General features: G+C 49.0%; 1 protein-coding gene across 1 annotated transcript; it reads left to right on the forward strand.

Moving 5' to 3' along the window:
• The first annotated feature begins 12,710 nt into the window (after positions 1-12,710).
• Positions 12,711-13,870, forward strand: CDEST_03828 (uncharacterized protein). Its single transcript, XM_062919987.1, has 2 exons — positions 12,711-13,250; positions 13,326-13,870. The coding sequence occupies exons 1-2, from the start codon at positions 12,861-12,863 to the stop codon at positions 13,533-13,535; spliced, it is 600 nt and encodes a 199-aa protein (XP_062776038.1). The 5' UTR covers positions 12,711-12,860; the 3' UTR covers positions 13,536-13,870.
• The last annotated feature ends 194 nt before the right edge of the window (positions 13,871-14,064 follow it).

The raw sequence follows: 14,064 nt of genomic DNA on the forward strand, positions 1-14,064 counted from the left end.
TAATGTAACGGTCCAAGGCGTGTGTATTTGCAACAGGCTATGGCGACTACTACGAGTATCCTCAGATGAGGATTAGAAGGGAAGAACAACAAATCTCCGCCTCGCAGCGGCCTGATCAGGGCCATGCGGCCCATGCCGCACTGGCCATCGGATTGTCGGCATCGTGGATTCCGTGGTGGGCCTGACCCGGGGTCGCCCGTGGCCGCGATATCCAGCAAGGCCTCATACGGGCCCAGCCCGTTACACAAACACGCAAAGGACTTTTCAAGTACCTTGTCATGCCCTTTAGACTTACCAACGCACCTACTACCTTTCAGACAATAATTAACCACATCCTTAGCAAATTTATTAACATCTTTGTTATTATCTACCTTAACAACATCCTCATCTTCTCACCTACCCTCAAGCTACACAAGGAACACATACACAAAGTCCTTCAGAAGCTCTAAGACGCCAAGCTACTAGTAGAAGCAGAGAAATGTGAATTCTACAGCAAGAAAGTCAATTTTCTAGGATACACTATCACACTAGGATAAATTAAGATAGAAGCAAAGAAAGTACAGGCAGTTAAGGACTGGCCTACACCCTAGAACGTTAAGGACATCTAGTTGTTCCTAGGATTTGTTAACTTTTATTAATAATTCCTTAAAGGTTACGCAGGAAAAGTTTAGTGCATCTAGAACCTTACACAAAAAGACACCCTATTTAAATAGACTAAAGAATGCAACAATGCATTTAAAGGAGTCAAGCAACAAGTCACCTTAGAACCTGTTACTTAAATCCCTAACCTAAGCAAACCTTTTAAAGTTGAGACTAACGCCTCAGACTTTGCTATAGGCGGATAACTTGGACAACGCGACGAAGAAGGAAGACTACACCCTTATGCCTTCTTCTCTAAAGCATTCTACAGACCAGAATTGAACTACTAGATCCACAACAAAGAACTTATGGCAATTATTGAAGCATTCCATGAGTGGAGACCACAACTATCTGGTACGAAACACGAAGTTCTTGTGTACACAGACCACAAGAACCTAGCACATTTCACAACCTCTAAGAACCTGAACAAACAACAAGTCAGATGGTTAGAATTCCTTTTAGAATACAACTTCCAGATCATCTACAGGAAAGGAACTGATAATGGCAGAGCTGACGCTCTTAGCAGAAGGATGGATCATAAAGTCCCTGTCCTAGAGGAAACATAAGTCATCCTTAAAACAGACAAAAACGGAGACCTTGTCCTAGCATAGAAACTACTTATAATCGCTAGATGAGTTATAATTGGCACAACTAACAAAATGACGCATGAGATAATTAGAGAGATTTACAGTGCTTGAGCACATGGTCACTAAGGAGTTACTAAGACCTAGAAACAAATTTAACAACACTACGACTAGTAAGTAATGCAATAAGACGTAACAGATGCAATCTAGGATTGCAACCTCTGCAGGAAAAGTAAGAACAGCCTACACAAGCCCTACAGACTAATTCAACTACTGCCAGCACCTTTAGCAGCATGGTACTTAATCTCTTTAGACTTTATTATTAAACTACTAAAGTTAAGAGAACTACTTATAAAGGTCTATTACAACAGCATTTTAGTTATTGTAGACTAACTTACTAAATACGCTTACTTTATTCTATACCTAGAAGCAAGCACAGCAGAAGACCTTGCGTACACGTTTTTGAAGTACATCATCAGCAACTACAGACTACCCAACGAAATTGTGTTAGATAGAGACAAGCTGTTTACTTTAAAGTTTTAGAAATTACTAATTTTGCAACTTAGTGCAGACTACAAACTGTTGACCTCTTTTTACCTACAGACTGATGGTCAGACTGAACGAATCAACTAGATACTAGAACAGTATCTACGATGCTATGTCAACTACAACCAAGATAACTAGGTACTACTGTTACCTACAGCCTAGTTTGCCTACAACAGCGCAGTTGGAGAAAGCACTCTCTACTCCCTATTCTACCTAAACTACAGATTTAAACCTACAGCACACAGAGAACCACGCAAAGGACTACAAGCCCTAAAAGCTGTAGCAGACATTAACAAAATGCATAAAATCTAAGATAACGTCTCTAAAGATTTAAAATTTATTAGGAATAGAATAAAGAAATACGCTAATACTTTAAGGATTAGAGGACTATCCTTAGAAGAGGGAGATAGCGCTTATCTTATATAGCAAAACATTAAGACTAAGCGACTAAGCAACAAGTTGGACTACAAAAAACTTAGACCTTTTAAAATCGTTTAGAAAGTTTCAGCAGTTAACTACAAGCTAAAACTACCTAACACAATAAAAATCCATCTAGTCTTTCACATCGCACTTCTCAAACCAGCACCACGCGGATCACACACCAAAGACTGCATCATCGTTGAACCTAACGAACTAGAATACAAAGTCAAACAAATCATTAACTACTAAACAGAGGACAGATAAGAACAGTACCTTATTAAATAGAAAAACTACAAACATAAAGATAATTTATGGGAACCAGTTAAGAACCTCTAATATTCCTAGTAGGCCCTTTAGCAGTACCACAAGAAGGACTTAAGGGACCTAGCTCTGCAAAATCCAACCCTACGCCTAGAGAACTCTAGTTAAACACCTTACTAGCACCCTAAGAGACAAGATCCTGCTTGACCCTAGCCTCAGCCTCCGCCACCTCCTGATCCTAAGCCTCTAGCTTGTCTAAGGATTAAAGACCCTAACAAATCAACTTAGACCTACAATCCTTCAGAAATTGCTTCTGCTTCTGCAAGCAAGATAAACAACCTAGGGCAGTAGATAACTGCACCTAAAGAACCTCTATTTCCTCCTCTGCTTTATGTTCCTCTTTCTTAATCTTGCGCTGCTCCAACATACAACAACTTACTACAGAAGTTAGCTAAAGACAATAAAATCAGGAAAGAAAAACTTACAGGCATTTGCAATATTATTCCTATTGCACTAGCTGCAACTAGTACAAATGCACTTGCTGCATTGCAACGACTCTTTAGCTATTTTATAGACCTTGTTGGACTTGAAACAATGAGTGTAAGGCATGACGTTGACTCCGTGGCGCTCAACCGCTTCAGCAAGAGAACAACGCTTGCGTGTTTTCTAAGAGATTTTAGAATCTGCCTTTTGTTTAACTATGCAACTAGATATAGTATTAGCATTATTAAGGAAGCACAATTAACGCCTCCCTAACCTAGGAGAGACAACCTACTTATAGCGGTCTGCAGGACTTAGACCTTTGGAGAGGAGACCTGATGTTACGACCTGAATTCGGTTGGTGACTGATGCAGCCTGGAACGACCCCCGGCGCGAACAGCAGGGCAGAAGGACACTCATGTATGCAGGCGCACGGCGCAGGCCAAACGACGAACAGAAGAACTAGGGAAGGTTACGTAATAAATCAGTTTGGATTACTAGTGATCCAACATGATCCTGCACCAAGGATCAGTAAGCTACTAAACTAACCCAACACCAAGGATCACTAACAGCAAGAAGTAATCTAGCAACAACACTTAAGGATATAAGGATATTTATTCTACATAGATAGACTACCTTCCATAGCTCTTTAGCAATCAACTTTGTGATTATCCCCTTGGATACTCTCGGCACCCTTCACTAGTGACCAACGTTACAACCCCTTGTTGAGTGTACGACTGATCACCGTATCCTCTGACGACCTGATCCTTTCAGCACGACTTACAGCACTGTTCACCAGCTTCGCGGCCTCAGCTTCTGCTAATAGACACTACCACGGAAAGCCGACCGTAACACTATAGCTTAAAGGGTTTAAACTTCCTGCTAAAGGGATGTAGCTTAGTCTGCTTTGTTCTTTAGAATCTTAGTTTGTTCTATAAGTTTGTTAATAAGCTTCTAGGTAGTAGCTAGGTTGTTGTTATTACATCCTAGTTTAGCGCAAATCTAGTTGTAGACTTTGCTAGTAAGAGAAACTTCTCTATTAGTATTAAGTTAAAGTTTAGGTAGATAGAAGTCCTCTATAGTCTAGTTCTTAGCTAACTCCTAGGTAAGGTTCTAGGCTTGTTGCTAGCCCTAGGAGCTAGAGCTAGAAGTAGAAGTATAATAAGTAGCTATTTTGTTAATACTGTTTGTTAGCTTTGTAGGGTTAACTTACTGAATAGGAGCAATTAAAGTGTTATAGTTAGCTTTCTATAGTAGTATCTATTAGCAGAAGCTAAGGCAACAGTGCTATTAAACAGTGCTGTAGGTTGTACTAAAAGGATTAGGTCTTTAGAGGATATAGTAATTAGTTGTATACTTAACAAGGGGCTTATAACATTAGTCACTAGTAAAAGGTGCTAAGAGTATCTAAGGGGATAATTATAAAGTTAATTGCTAAAGAGCTATAGAAGTCTATCCTTAAGTCTGTCTAAGTCTATCCTTGTAACGGGCTGGGCCCGTATGAGGCCTTGCTGGATATCGCGGCCACGGGCGACCCCGGGTCAGGCCCACCACGGAATCCACGATGCCGACAATCCGATGGCCAGTGCGGCATGGGCCGCATGGCCCTGATCAGGCCGCTGCGAGGCGGAGATTTGTTGTTCTTCCCTTCTAATCCTCATCTGAGGATACTCGTAGTAGTCGCCATAGCCTGTTGCAAATACACACGCCTTGGACCGTTACATTATCCTCAGATCCCAAACACCAGGATCCTCTATACTAGACGGTCGGTTCGTCTAGTGAGGACGGCCAGAGTCTGCGCGATTAAGGACGTCGGAGCCTTTCTCTAGAAGTAGCGGTCTGGCGGAGGCTGGAGGACAGAGCCTCGTAGCTTAGTTGAAAAAGGGACCGTCAACCAAAATAGCTACAGAACCCGTGGACCCGATCAGAGTAGGACTGATCAGGAGTACCCCGTCCAGTCTCAACAGAACCACGTTGTGGTTGCGGGACAAAGGATAGACCGGAAGAGCCCCAGAGAACACAGTGTGTTGCGGGAGCTATCGACATGGAGGGCAATATGAATGCCGAACCATCTGAGAATCCACAGCAGCTGGTGCAGCTGATCAGTCAGCTGGCTGCCCAGCTACAGGAGATGCGAACCACCCAAGCGGCCGAACGAGAGGCCCACGGAGAGCAGATTCGACTGCTGCAGCAAGCCCTAGCCGCACCTAGGCACCCGACAACGACCCCAAACGAGACCCCTACAACGACTGCAACCTCCACCCCCCCTGATCAGGCTCAACCGATAACCGCGCTCCGAAGAAAACACCAGATACCCGACCCTCCGAAGTTCGATGGTACCCGTAAAAACTTCCGACGTTGGTTCTTGGAGATGAAAGGAAAGATCCGCCTAGATAGGAGAGCCTTTGACTGTGACGCTGATATATTTGGATATATATACGCCAGGCTGGATGGTACAGCTCAAGCAATGGCGTCAGCGTACTACGCTCAGGGTGGAGCAAACGGAGAAGAGTCGCCCGACCAGTTCATGAGCTACCTGGAAAGTTGCTATGGAGACCCAAACGCCAAGGCCAGGGCACTCAGCCGACTACGAACGCTCCGCCAGAAAGAGTACGAGAGCTTTGCTGTTTTCCTCCCTAAGTTCGAGAAGGAACTGGCCGAGAGCGGAGGAGGCGAATGGGTTGACGTTGTAAGAATCAACTACCTTGAAGGAGCCTTGAATGCGACCCTACGCAGCCACCTGATCAGCGTGGCTGATATCCCGGAATCTTACCCCGAGTACACCAGGCTCTTAATGAAGATCGGATCTCGCCTAGACAACCAGTCCTCTCAGGAACGCCAAGAGAGGCAGCGACGAAGGCTGTCTACCCCTGGTCAGGCAAAGCCTAAGTCCCCTACAAGACCACCTCACGACAAGATGGACTGGGAGCCTACCAAGGTCAGTAAGACCAAGGCCCCTGACCAGGGAGGGAAGAAGAGGGACGTAAGGACCAAAGACTTCCTGTGCTATAGGTGCAGGAGGCCAGGGCACCTCGCTCGGCACTGTGAGGACGTAGAAGAGAAACCTCCGAAGGCAAAGACTAAGAAGTCGAAAGTCAAGAAGTCCAAGACTAAGCTTGTTGCCGAGAGTAGCTCGGAGGAATCGAGCGAGACGGAGTCTGACCAGACCTCAGAAGACTCGGGAAAAGAGTAACTCCTGGCGAAAAGCGCCGCCAGGAGGTAGAAGCAAGAAAGGAGTGGCGGAGTGTTAGGAAGAACATGGATAGTGAGCCCTTTTATGTTAACATCGGAATCAATAACACCCATTACACCTACGCCTTGGTGGATAACGGGTGCCTCACTTACGCCACAATCAGCGACACCTACGCTACGAAACTCCGCTTGCCGCGTATCAGCATACCACCGAGAGCCCTCGAACAGGTCAACGTCACAGTGCCTGGGGCTATAGACACCGTCACGTACGCCAGCATCGACATCGACGGGTACAAGAGACGACGATTGTTCTTTTACGTCATCCCTGATCAGGAGGACGACGTGATCCTTGGACAATCCTGGATGAAAGACGATGATGTGGTCGTCCGCCCAGCAACCAACTCCCTGCATATTGGAGTAGCAAACCACACGGTACAAGGAAGGAAACCCGGGCAGGAGGATCACCGGTTTCCTCTACAGAAGCAGGCGGCATCAGTGTTCATGGCCCTGATCAGGCGCGAGAGACGGGAAAACCCGGCGGAAGGTACCGGTATGAGAATTTTTGCCGCAAGTATCGCGGATATCGAGAAAGCCTTGGCCCCTAAGAAGAAGACGGACCCAAGAGACAAGCTCCCTAAACACTATCACCAGTTCCTTCCGGTCTTTGACCGTAATCAGGCCGAGAAGCTTCCGCCGCACAGGAAGGGGATAGACCACGAGATCCCCCTGGAAAAAGACAACAACGGCCGAGAGCATCAAGCCCCCTGGGGACCACTATACGGTATGTCCAGGGAGGAACTGATAGTGCTGCGGAAGACCCTTACCGACCTGCTGGACAAAGGGTTCATTAGAGCTAGCAGCTCCTCGGCCTCCGCCCCCGTACTTTTCGTGAAGAAGCCTGGCGGAGGCCTGAGATTCTGTGTTGACTACCGAGGTCTGAACGCAATCACGAAGAAGGATCGATACCCTCTCCCCCTGATCAGCGAGACGCTGAGGGCGGTATCACAAGCCAAGTGGTTAACAAAGCTAGACGTTATTGCAGCCTTCCATAAGATCAGGATAAAGGCAGGGGAGGAATGGAAGACTGCATTCCGCACCCGGTACGGCCTGTACGAATGGATGGTCACACCCTTCGGGTTAACTGGGGCCCCGGCGACCTTTCAGCGATACATCAATCACACGTTGAGGGACTACCTTGATGAGTTCTGTTCTGCCTATATCGACGACATTCTGATCTACTCGAGCGGATCGCTCGCAGATCACCGAAGCAAGGTTAAGAAGGTCCTGATCAGATTGCAGGAGGCAGGGTTACAGATCGATATCGACAAATGCGACTTCGAGGCAAAAAGCGTGAAATACCTCGGATTCATTGTCGAGGTAGGAAGGGGTCTAAGAGTCGACCCTGAGAAAGTCAAGGCTATACAGCTATGGGAAACGCCCCGATCAGTAAGGGGAGTCCGATCCTTTGTGGGGTTTGCCAACTATTACCGACAGTTCATACCCCAATTCTCAGCCGTCGCCCGACCCCTCACTGCCCTGACGAAGAAGGACACCCCGTTCGTATGGTCTGAAGAGTGCCAGGACGCCTTTGAGGACCTAAAGGCCCGTCTGATCAGTGCGCCGGTACTAGCGCACTGGGATCCAGAACGAAAAACCGTACTAGAGACGGATTCCTCCGGATATGTGATCGGAGGTACACTCTCTCAGTACGATGAAGAGGGTCTACTACGTCCAGTAGCGTTCTTCTCGAAGAAGAATCTCCCCGCGGAATGCAACTACCCTATTCACGACAAGGAGTTGCTTGCCATAATACGGTGCTTAGAGCACTGGGACGCAGAGCTCAGAAGCGTCCGAGAATTCACCATCGTCACAGACCACCTCAACCTTAAGTACTTTACTACAAAGCGACAACTGACCGAACGTCAAGTTAGATGGGCAGAGACACTGTCTAAGTACAACTTCACTATCCAGTATAGGCCCGGGAAGCTAGCCGTTACCCCTGACGCACTGTCGAGAAGGGAGCAGGATATGCCCCTAGGGGAAGAGGACGACAGGTTGAAAGGACGAGAGTTACAGCTGTTGAAAGAAGGACGGAAGAGCCTTCGCGTAAACCGCGCCGCAGTACTGAGCCTGGGGCCGAGGTGCCCTGATCAGACCAAGACGACCATCAGGGCCGGTTTTGTATCAAGCGGGGACGCTGATGGAGGAAGCGACGAGTCTCCTAAATGGACTGAGCCACCAGTGAACCCCTTCGAAGACGACCCTTTGAAGAGCCTGTGGGACGTTGGGTTAGAGAACAACAACCGGTACTACTTGATCAGGGACGCTGTACAGCAAGGAGCCAAACAGCTGCCCTCTACGTGGGGAATCCCTATCATGCTGTCGGAGTGCACAGTCGACGGAAAACGCCGGCTTTGCTGGAGGGACAGGATATGGGTCCCGCATTACGAGCCTTTGCGAACGCGGCTGATTCAGAGCATTCACGACTCCGTGTTATCAGGGCACCCGGGCAGAGATGTGCTTAAGTCCCTGATCAGTCGGACGTTCCACTGGCCAGGGCTGTCTCAGGACGTCCGGCAATTCACCCGCAACTGCGACGTTTGTGGACGAGGCAACGTCTGGAGAGAGAAGCGCAGAGGGCTTCTTAAACCGTTACCGATACCCGAGCGATTTTGGGCAGAGATATCGCTCGACTTTATTACCGACTTACCTACAACGAGGAAGAAGAACAAGAACCTCTTGGTTATTACGGACAGGCTGTCTAAGAACGTTATACTGGAGCCTATGTGGGAAATTTCGTCCGAAGCAACAGCGAACACTCTTGCTACTGCCTTGATCAGACACCACGGAACCCCCAGAGCAATAGTGACTGATCGAGGGACACAATTTGTCAGTCAGACGTGGAGGCGCCTGTGTCAGCTCCTCAGAATCAAACAGAGACTCTCTACAGCCTACCATCCGGAGACTGACGGAGCCACGGAGAGAGCTAACCAAGTAGTAGAGACCTACTTGCGGGCCTTCTGCTCGTATGCTCAGGATGATTGGGACGAATTGTCCCTAGTGGCAATGATGGCTATTAACAACCGACCGGCGACATCTACAGGGATGAGTCCGTTCTTTGCCACCCACGGATACGACATCGACCTGATCAGGGTGGACGAGCCATTGAGAACGGACGACAGCACCCCTATCGCGAAAGCTGAAGGATTTGTGCAGAGATTGAAGGACGCTACGGAATGGGCCCAAGCCGCCATGGCCACGGCTCAAGAGCGACAAGAACTGTACGCCAACGCGAGGCGACAGCCGTCCGATCAGTTCAAACCGGGCGACAAAGTCTGGCTCAGGTTAACGAATGTGAAATCAGACAGGCCCTCAAAGAAACTGGACTGGGTGAACGCCAAGTATACGGTTCAGGAGACAGTCGGAACACACGCGTGCAGGTTAGACACGCCGCCTGGGATACATAACGTCTTCCACGTGTCCCTCCTGCGGCATGCCGGAAACGACCCTTTTCCATCGCAGGAACAGGACGATATACAACCCGCCGCCCTTGTGTCTGGACCTGATCAGGAGTACGAGGTCCAGGAGATACTGGATAAGAAGAAGCACGGTAGGGGTTGGAAGGTCCTCGTGAAATGGACGGGTTGGGCGAAGCCGACGTGGGAACCACTCAGCCAGTTTCAGGACACAATAGCACTAGCTGAGTACGAAGAGAAACACGGCCCCCTTCGGAAGGGGAGGAGGGGGGTATTGTAACGGGCTGGGCCCGTATGAGGCCTTGCTGGATATCGCGGCCACGGGCGACCCCGGGTCAGGCCCACCACGGAATCCACGATGCCGACAATCCGATGGCCAGTGCGGCATGGGCCGCATGGCCCTGATCAGGCCGCTGCGAGGCGGAGATTTGTTGTTCTTCCCTTCTAATCCTCATCTGAGGATACTCGTAGTAGTCGCCATAGCCTGTTGCAAATACACACGCCTTGGACCGTTACAATCCTATATATAAGTCCTGTGTGCTTATTGCTAAGGTTCTAGCTTACACCTAATTACTAGTAATCTAGGTGTTATATAAAGTAATTACTTAAAGTAGGGCGCATAAGCGCTCACGTTGTAATTAATTATGCTTACGCATAATTAGTTGCTTACTTCCTTATCTCTATGTAACCTTACATTATAGTTCTTCTGCGCTAGAGGAGTGCACCCTAGTTTCCTATGTCTGCAGCGTATAACTTGTTTGTAACCGCCAGGTGCCCTGTAGGGGCGTCCCCTGGTCCTGTTATGTTTGACGGGTCGTAACAACAACACTGCAGTTAAATAGCTGCAGAAGGTCTTTATCCCTTAGACTATCCCTTAGACTGCCTCTTAGGGTAAGGAGGCTAAACTGCTAGTTGTTAATAGCTATAGGAGTTATACAACAATAGAATTTATATAGATATGTTATATTAATAACGTCTATCTCTTATTCCTACTACTACATACCTCCCATATCCTTTAGCTACTTAACTAGTTAGTCTTTAGCCCTATAAAGGCAGCCTATAGGAAGGAGCTTAGATACCTTAGTTAGTAGAATAATTCTACTATTATAAGTAAGAAGAACTTTATAGGCTGTTATTAGAAGGCTTATCTAGCAGGCTTAATAATAGATAACATTAAAAGTAGTTAGAAATATACTAGCTTATAGCCTATTTTTATAGCTAAGCCCCTTATAAGCCCTTTAATGCTCCTATTAACACTAGAGCTATTAGATTAGGCCTGCAAAGGGTAGTCTAGAAGTAAAGAAGCTAAAGGATAGGCATCTGCGTTATCTGCAGTAGCATAGTTAACGCTAAAGAAGATAAAGGATCTAGCTAGCTAACTAAAGCTATTTATAGAGCTAAATAATAATACTTCTACTTAACGCCTTCTGTTTATAAAGGTAAAAAAAGGCTTTAGTAAGCAAGCATATAAGCTAGCTACTACCTAGCATAAGCTAGAGCTTCTGCAGGTAAAGGTTATAAGCACTGCAGTTAGGAAAAGAAAGGCAGTCTAGCTAGATCTAAACACTAAGTTTGCTAACATTAAGGACATTTAGAAGGCCTAAGTTAAAGCTAGCGAAAAAGAGGATATTACAGATGGATCTAGCAAGTCTAATATACCTAGTGAAGCTGAAAGCTGTATTGTAGTAGCATCTAGGCCTAGTCAGTAATTAATTGAACATACTGATGTTGGTGGGAATGCCCTCGTTTTTGGGGGGGCCAAATGTGGGGGGGGGCCAAATGTGGGTGCTTGACGTTACCAAATACAAACCAACGCTTTAGTCCTGCTCAATGTCGCGTATTTGATTGAGAGAACCTCGAGGCTTGCGGCGGTGCCCAGGAATCAACTGCCCAAAGTTCGAATGGGGAGGCTGCACCGAGGTGGCGAGGCAAGGTGGCGGCGCGGCCGATGGGCGGGAGGGATGGCGTGGAATATCGAGGCTCTTTTGGAATCTTGGCGATGATGGAGACAGACCGGGGATGCGAGGGGCGTGGGATCGGTAGCATGATATATAGGTACTCACGGATGATCCGTCAAACGACTGGGAGTCCGACTCTAGCAAAAGTTCCTTTGTTGGCAGAGCCAGTCGGGTGCGAGGTAATCGCGTGTGGTTGACGCAGGTGATTCCGATTTCTCCGTCGACAGGGGAGGCACTCGACTCGGCCACTCGGTCTGGAATCCGGTCTTACCCAAGTTACCCGTTGTCTCTGTTGGACGGATGTGTTTATGTGCGTCAAGTACACCTTGTATCTACGTCGGAGTTGTCGTTGATGCGCGCATGTGAATCGGGCATGGTCAGAATCACAAGCGTGGTGCGGATGTATGTCTGTCTGGTGATGCTTGATGGCCGCAGGATTCCGCAACTCGGCCGGCCTCAGTGCGTATTTTGTCACATTTGGCCCTGGTCCCGCCGGCCCCCGTAATCGTAATGAGTGCTGGAAAACGATGACCGAGGCCTTCCTTTCATCGGTTGTTTGGTTGGTTGAACTGAACTGTCAAGTCAAGGTTGCAAGGAATTGAGATCAAAGACGAGGAGGACGTAGAGTGTTTGAGGACCTTGATGGCCCGGCCCGCCTCTTCGCGGCTGGGCAAACCCGGGACTGACATGGTTCCCCCCAACCAAGATGGCTGAACCGGGTCGTGGCTCGTGGGGGGAGGGAGAACGAGGAGGTCCCTGGAGCGCCCATGCCTTGCTGGCTGACGGATCGCTGACCCGAGCATGGGCAATTTTGCATCAAACAAGTTGAGAGGCGAGGAAGAACGACAGAGAGGGGGGGGGGGGGGGGGGTGAGGCGATCATGTTGTGATGTCTCCAAGACGAAAAGATTGACTTGCTTAGAGCCTTGGCACATCTCGAGCTGGACTCGGGGCAAAACAGCCCAACCACACCCATGTATAATCAATCCTACGATGTTTCCTCTGGCCAAGCCGTGCTAGGGTGGTATCCGTACCATTTTGTTCGTTCCGTGCCTTGGCGGGTGGTGTATTCACCTGGGGCCCAGAAACAACAACCACCACCACCACCACCACCACCCTAAGTTATTACATACGTACATATATATCTCACTTCACCTTCACATCAACCGTTACACACCTTTCTCTATTCTACTTCACCTCCCACACCGCCCTCAGCCCGCCTCCATTCGTTGGTTTGCCGTCCTTCGTTTTCCGGAACCTCCACCCACCACCACCACCACCACCACCACCACCGCCGCTATCACAATGAAGGCCTCCCAGATCCTCGCCGTCTTCGGCTTCACCACCCTCGCCCTGGCCCAGAGTGAGAGCCTCGCCCCCTCTCCCACCGAGAGCATTGGCTGTGAGCCTCACGGCGACCATTATACGTCACCCCCCACTTCCCAATATTCCTTTGGTGAAAGCCAGTTTACAGAGATTGCTAACACCCACACACGGCACTGCGAGGCCGCCCGCCCTACCACCGCCGCCGCCGTCTCTTCCGGCACGACGCTGAGCACCGCCGTCGCCGTCACCACCACCGCCACCGTCACCGACGACCACGACCACGACGAGGACCACGACCACACCGCCGGCACCGCCAGCCTCGCCCCCTCGCCCACCGAGTCCATTGGCTGCGAGCCCCACGGCGACCACGTTAGTTTCCTGCTCCCTCTCTGGTCTGGTGTTTTTTACTTCACGAGCCTGTCTTCTAACCTTTTCTCACGATAGTGGCACTGCGACGGCCCTGCCACCGCCGCCGTCTCCGGATCGGCCACCGCCACCACCACCGTCGCCGTCACTACCACCGCCCCGGCCTCCACCGGCGCCGCCGCCACCTCGGCCAACGGCACTGCCTCCACCACCACCGCCGTCCCCGCCGGTGCCGCCCGTGCTGGTTTTGGCGCCGCCGCCGTCGCCGTCGCTCTCATGGCCCTCTAAGTACGCCCTCGAGGAATAATGAGAGGGGATTCGTGGCTTGCGTGGTTGAAAGCGCAGCAAAATGTACTTTACGACGCGGGAAACAAAAGTTTTTACGGAAACGCGGAGACTCTGATTCATGAAAACATGACTTGGGATAGGGGAAACACTCTTATTCGGCGTGGCGAGACCGGGATATGAAAAACAATGGGATACACACACACACACCCTTACTTACACCTATGATTCTGCCGGCCGCCCATGGCGTTTTAACCTCTTTTTTCTGATTTCCACTCCGTAGAAGGGAGATGGATAGTAATTGTAGCATTAGAAGAACAAGATTCCGACTGCCATGAGAATACCTGCAAGTGTTTTGCCGTGTGTCGTATCTAGGCGGTGGTGATGGTCGGGTGCAAATGTGATGATACTACTTGGTCATACGACCACGACCACGACCACGCGGGAGTTATCCCGTCTTCAAGATCAAGCCACCATGCGTGTTTTGCTCCTGCAAGATCTGATCGTTAACGATTAAAGTTAGTTTTGCGGG

This window comes from Colletotrichum destructivum, chromosome 2 (genome assembly GCF_034447905.1).
Source record: "Colletotrichum destructivum chromosome 2, complete sequence".
Classification (NCBI taxonomy): Eukaryota; Fungi; Ascomycota; class Sordariomycetes; order Glomerellales; family Glomerellaceae; genus Colletotrichum; species Colletotrichum destructivum.

Bases quoted from the DNA above. Each gene is read 5' to 3' on its own strand.
- CDEST_03828 (XM_062919987.1), top strand. From the start codon at position 12,861: ATGAAGGCCTCCCAGATCCTCGCCGTCTTCGGCTTCACCACCCTCGCC. The intron at 13,251-13,325 runs GTTAGTTTCCTG...TTCTCACGATAG, and splicing joins GCGAGCCCCACGGCGACCAC to TGGCACTGCGACGGCCCTGC.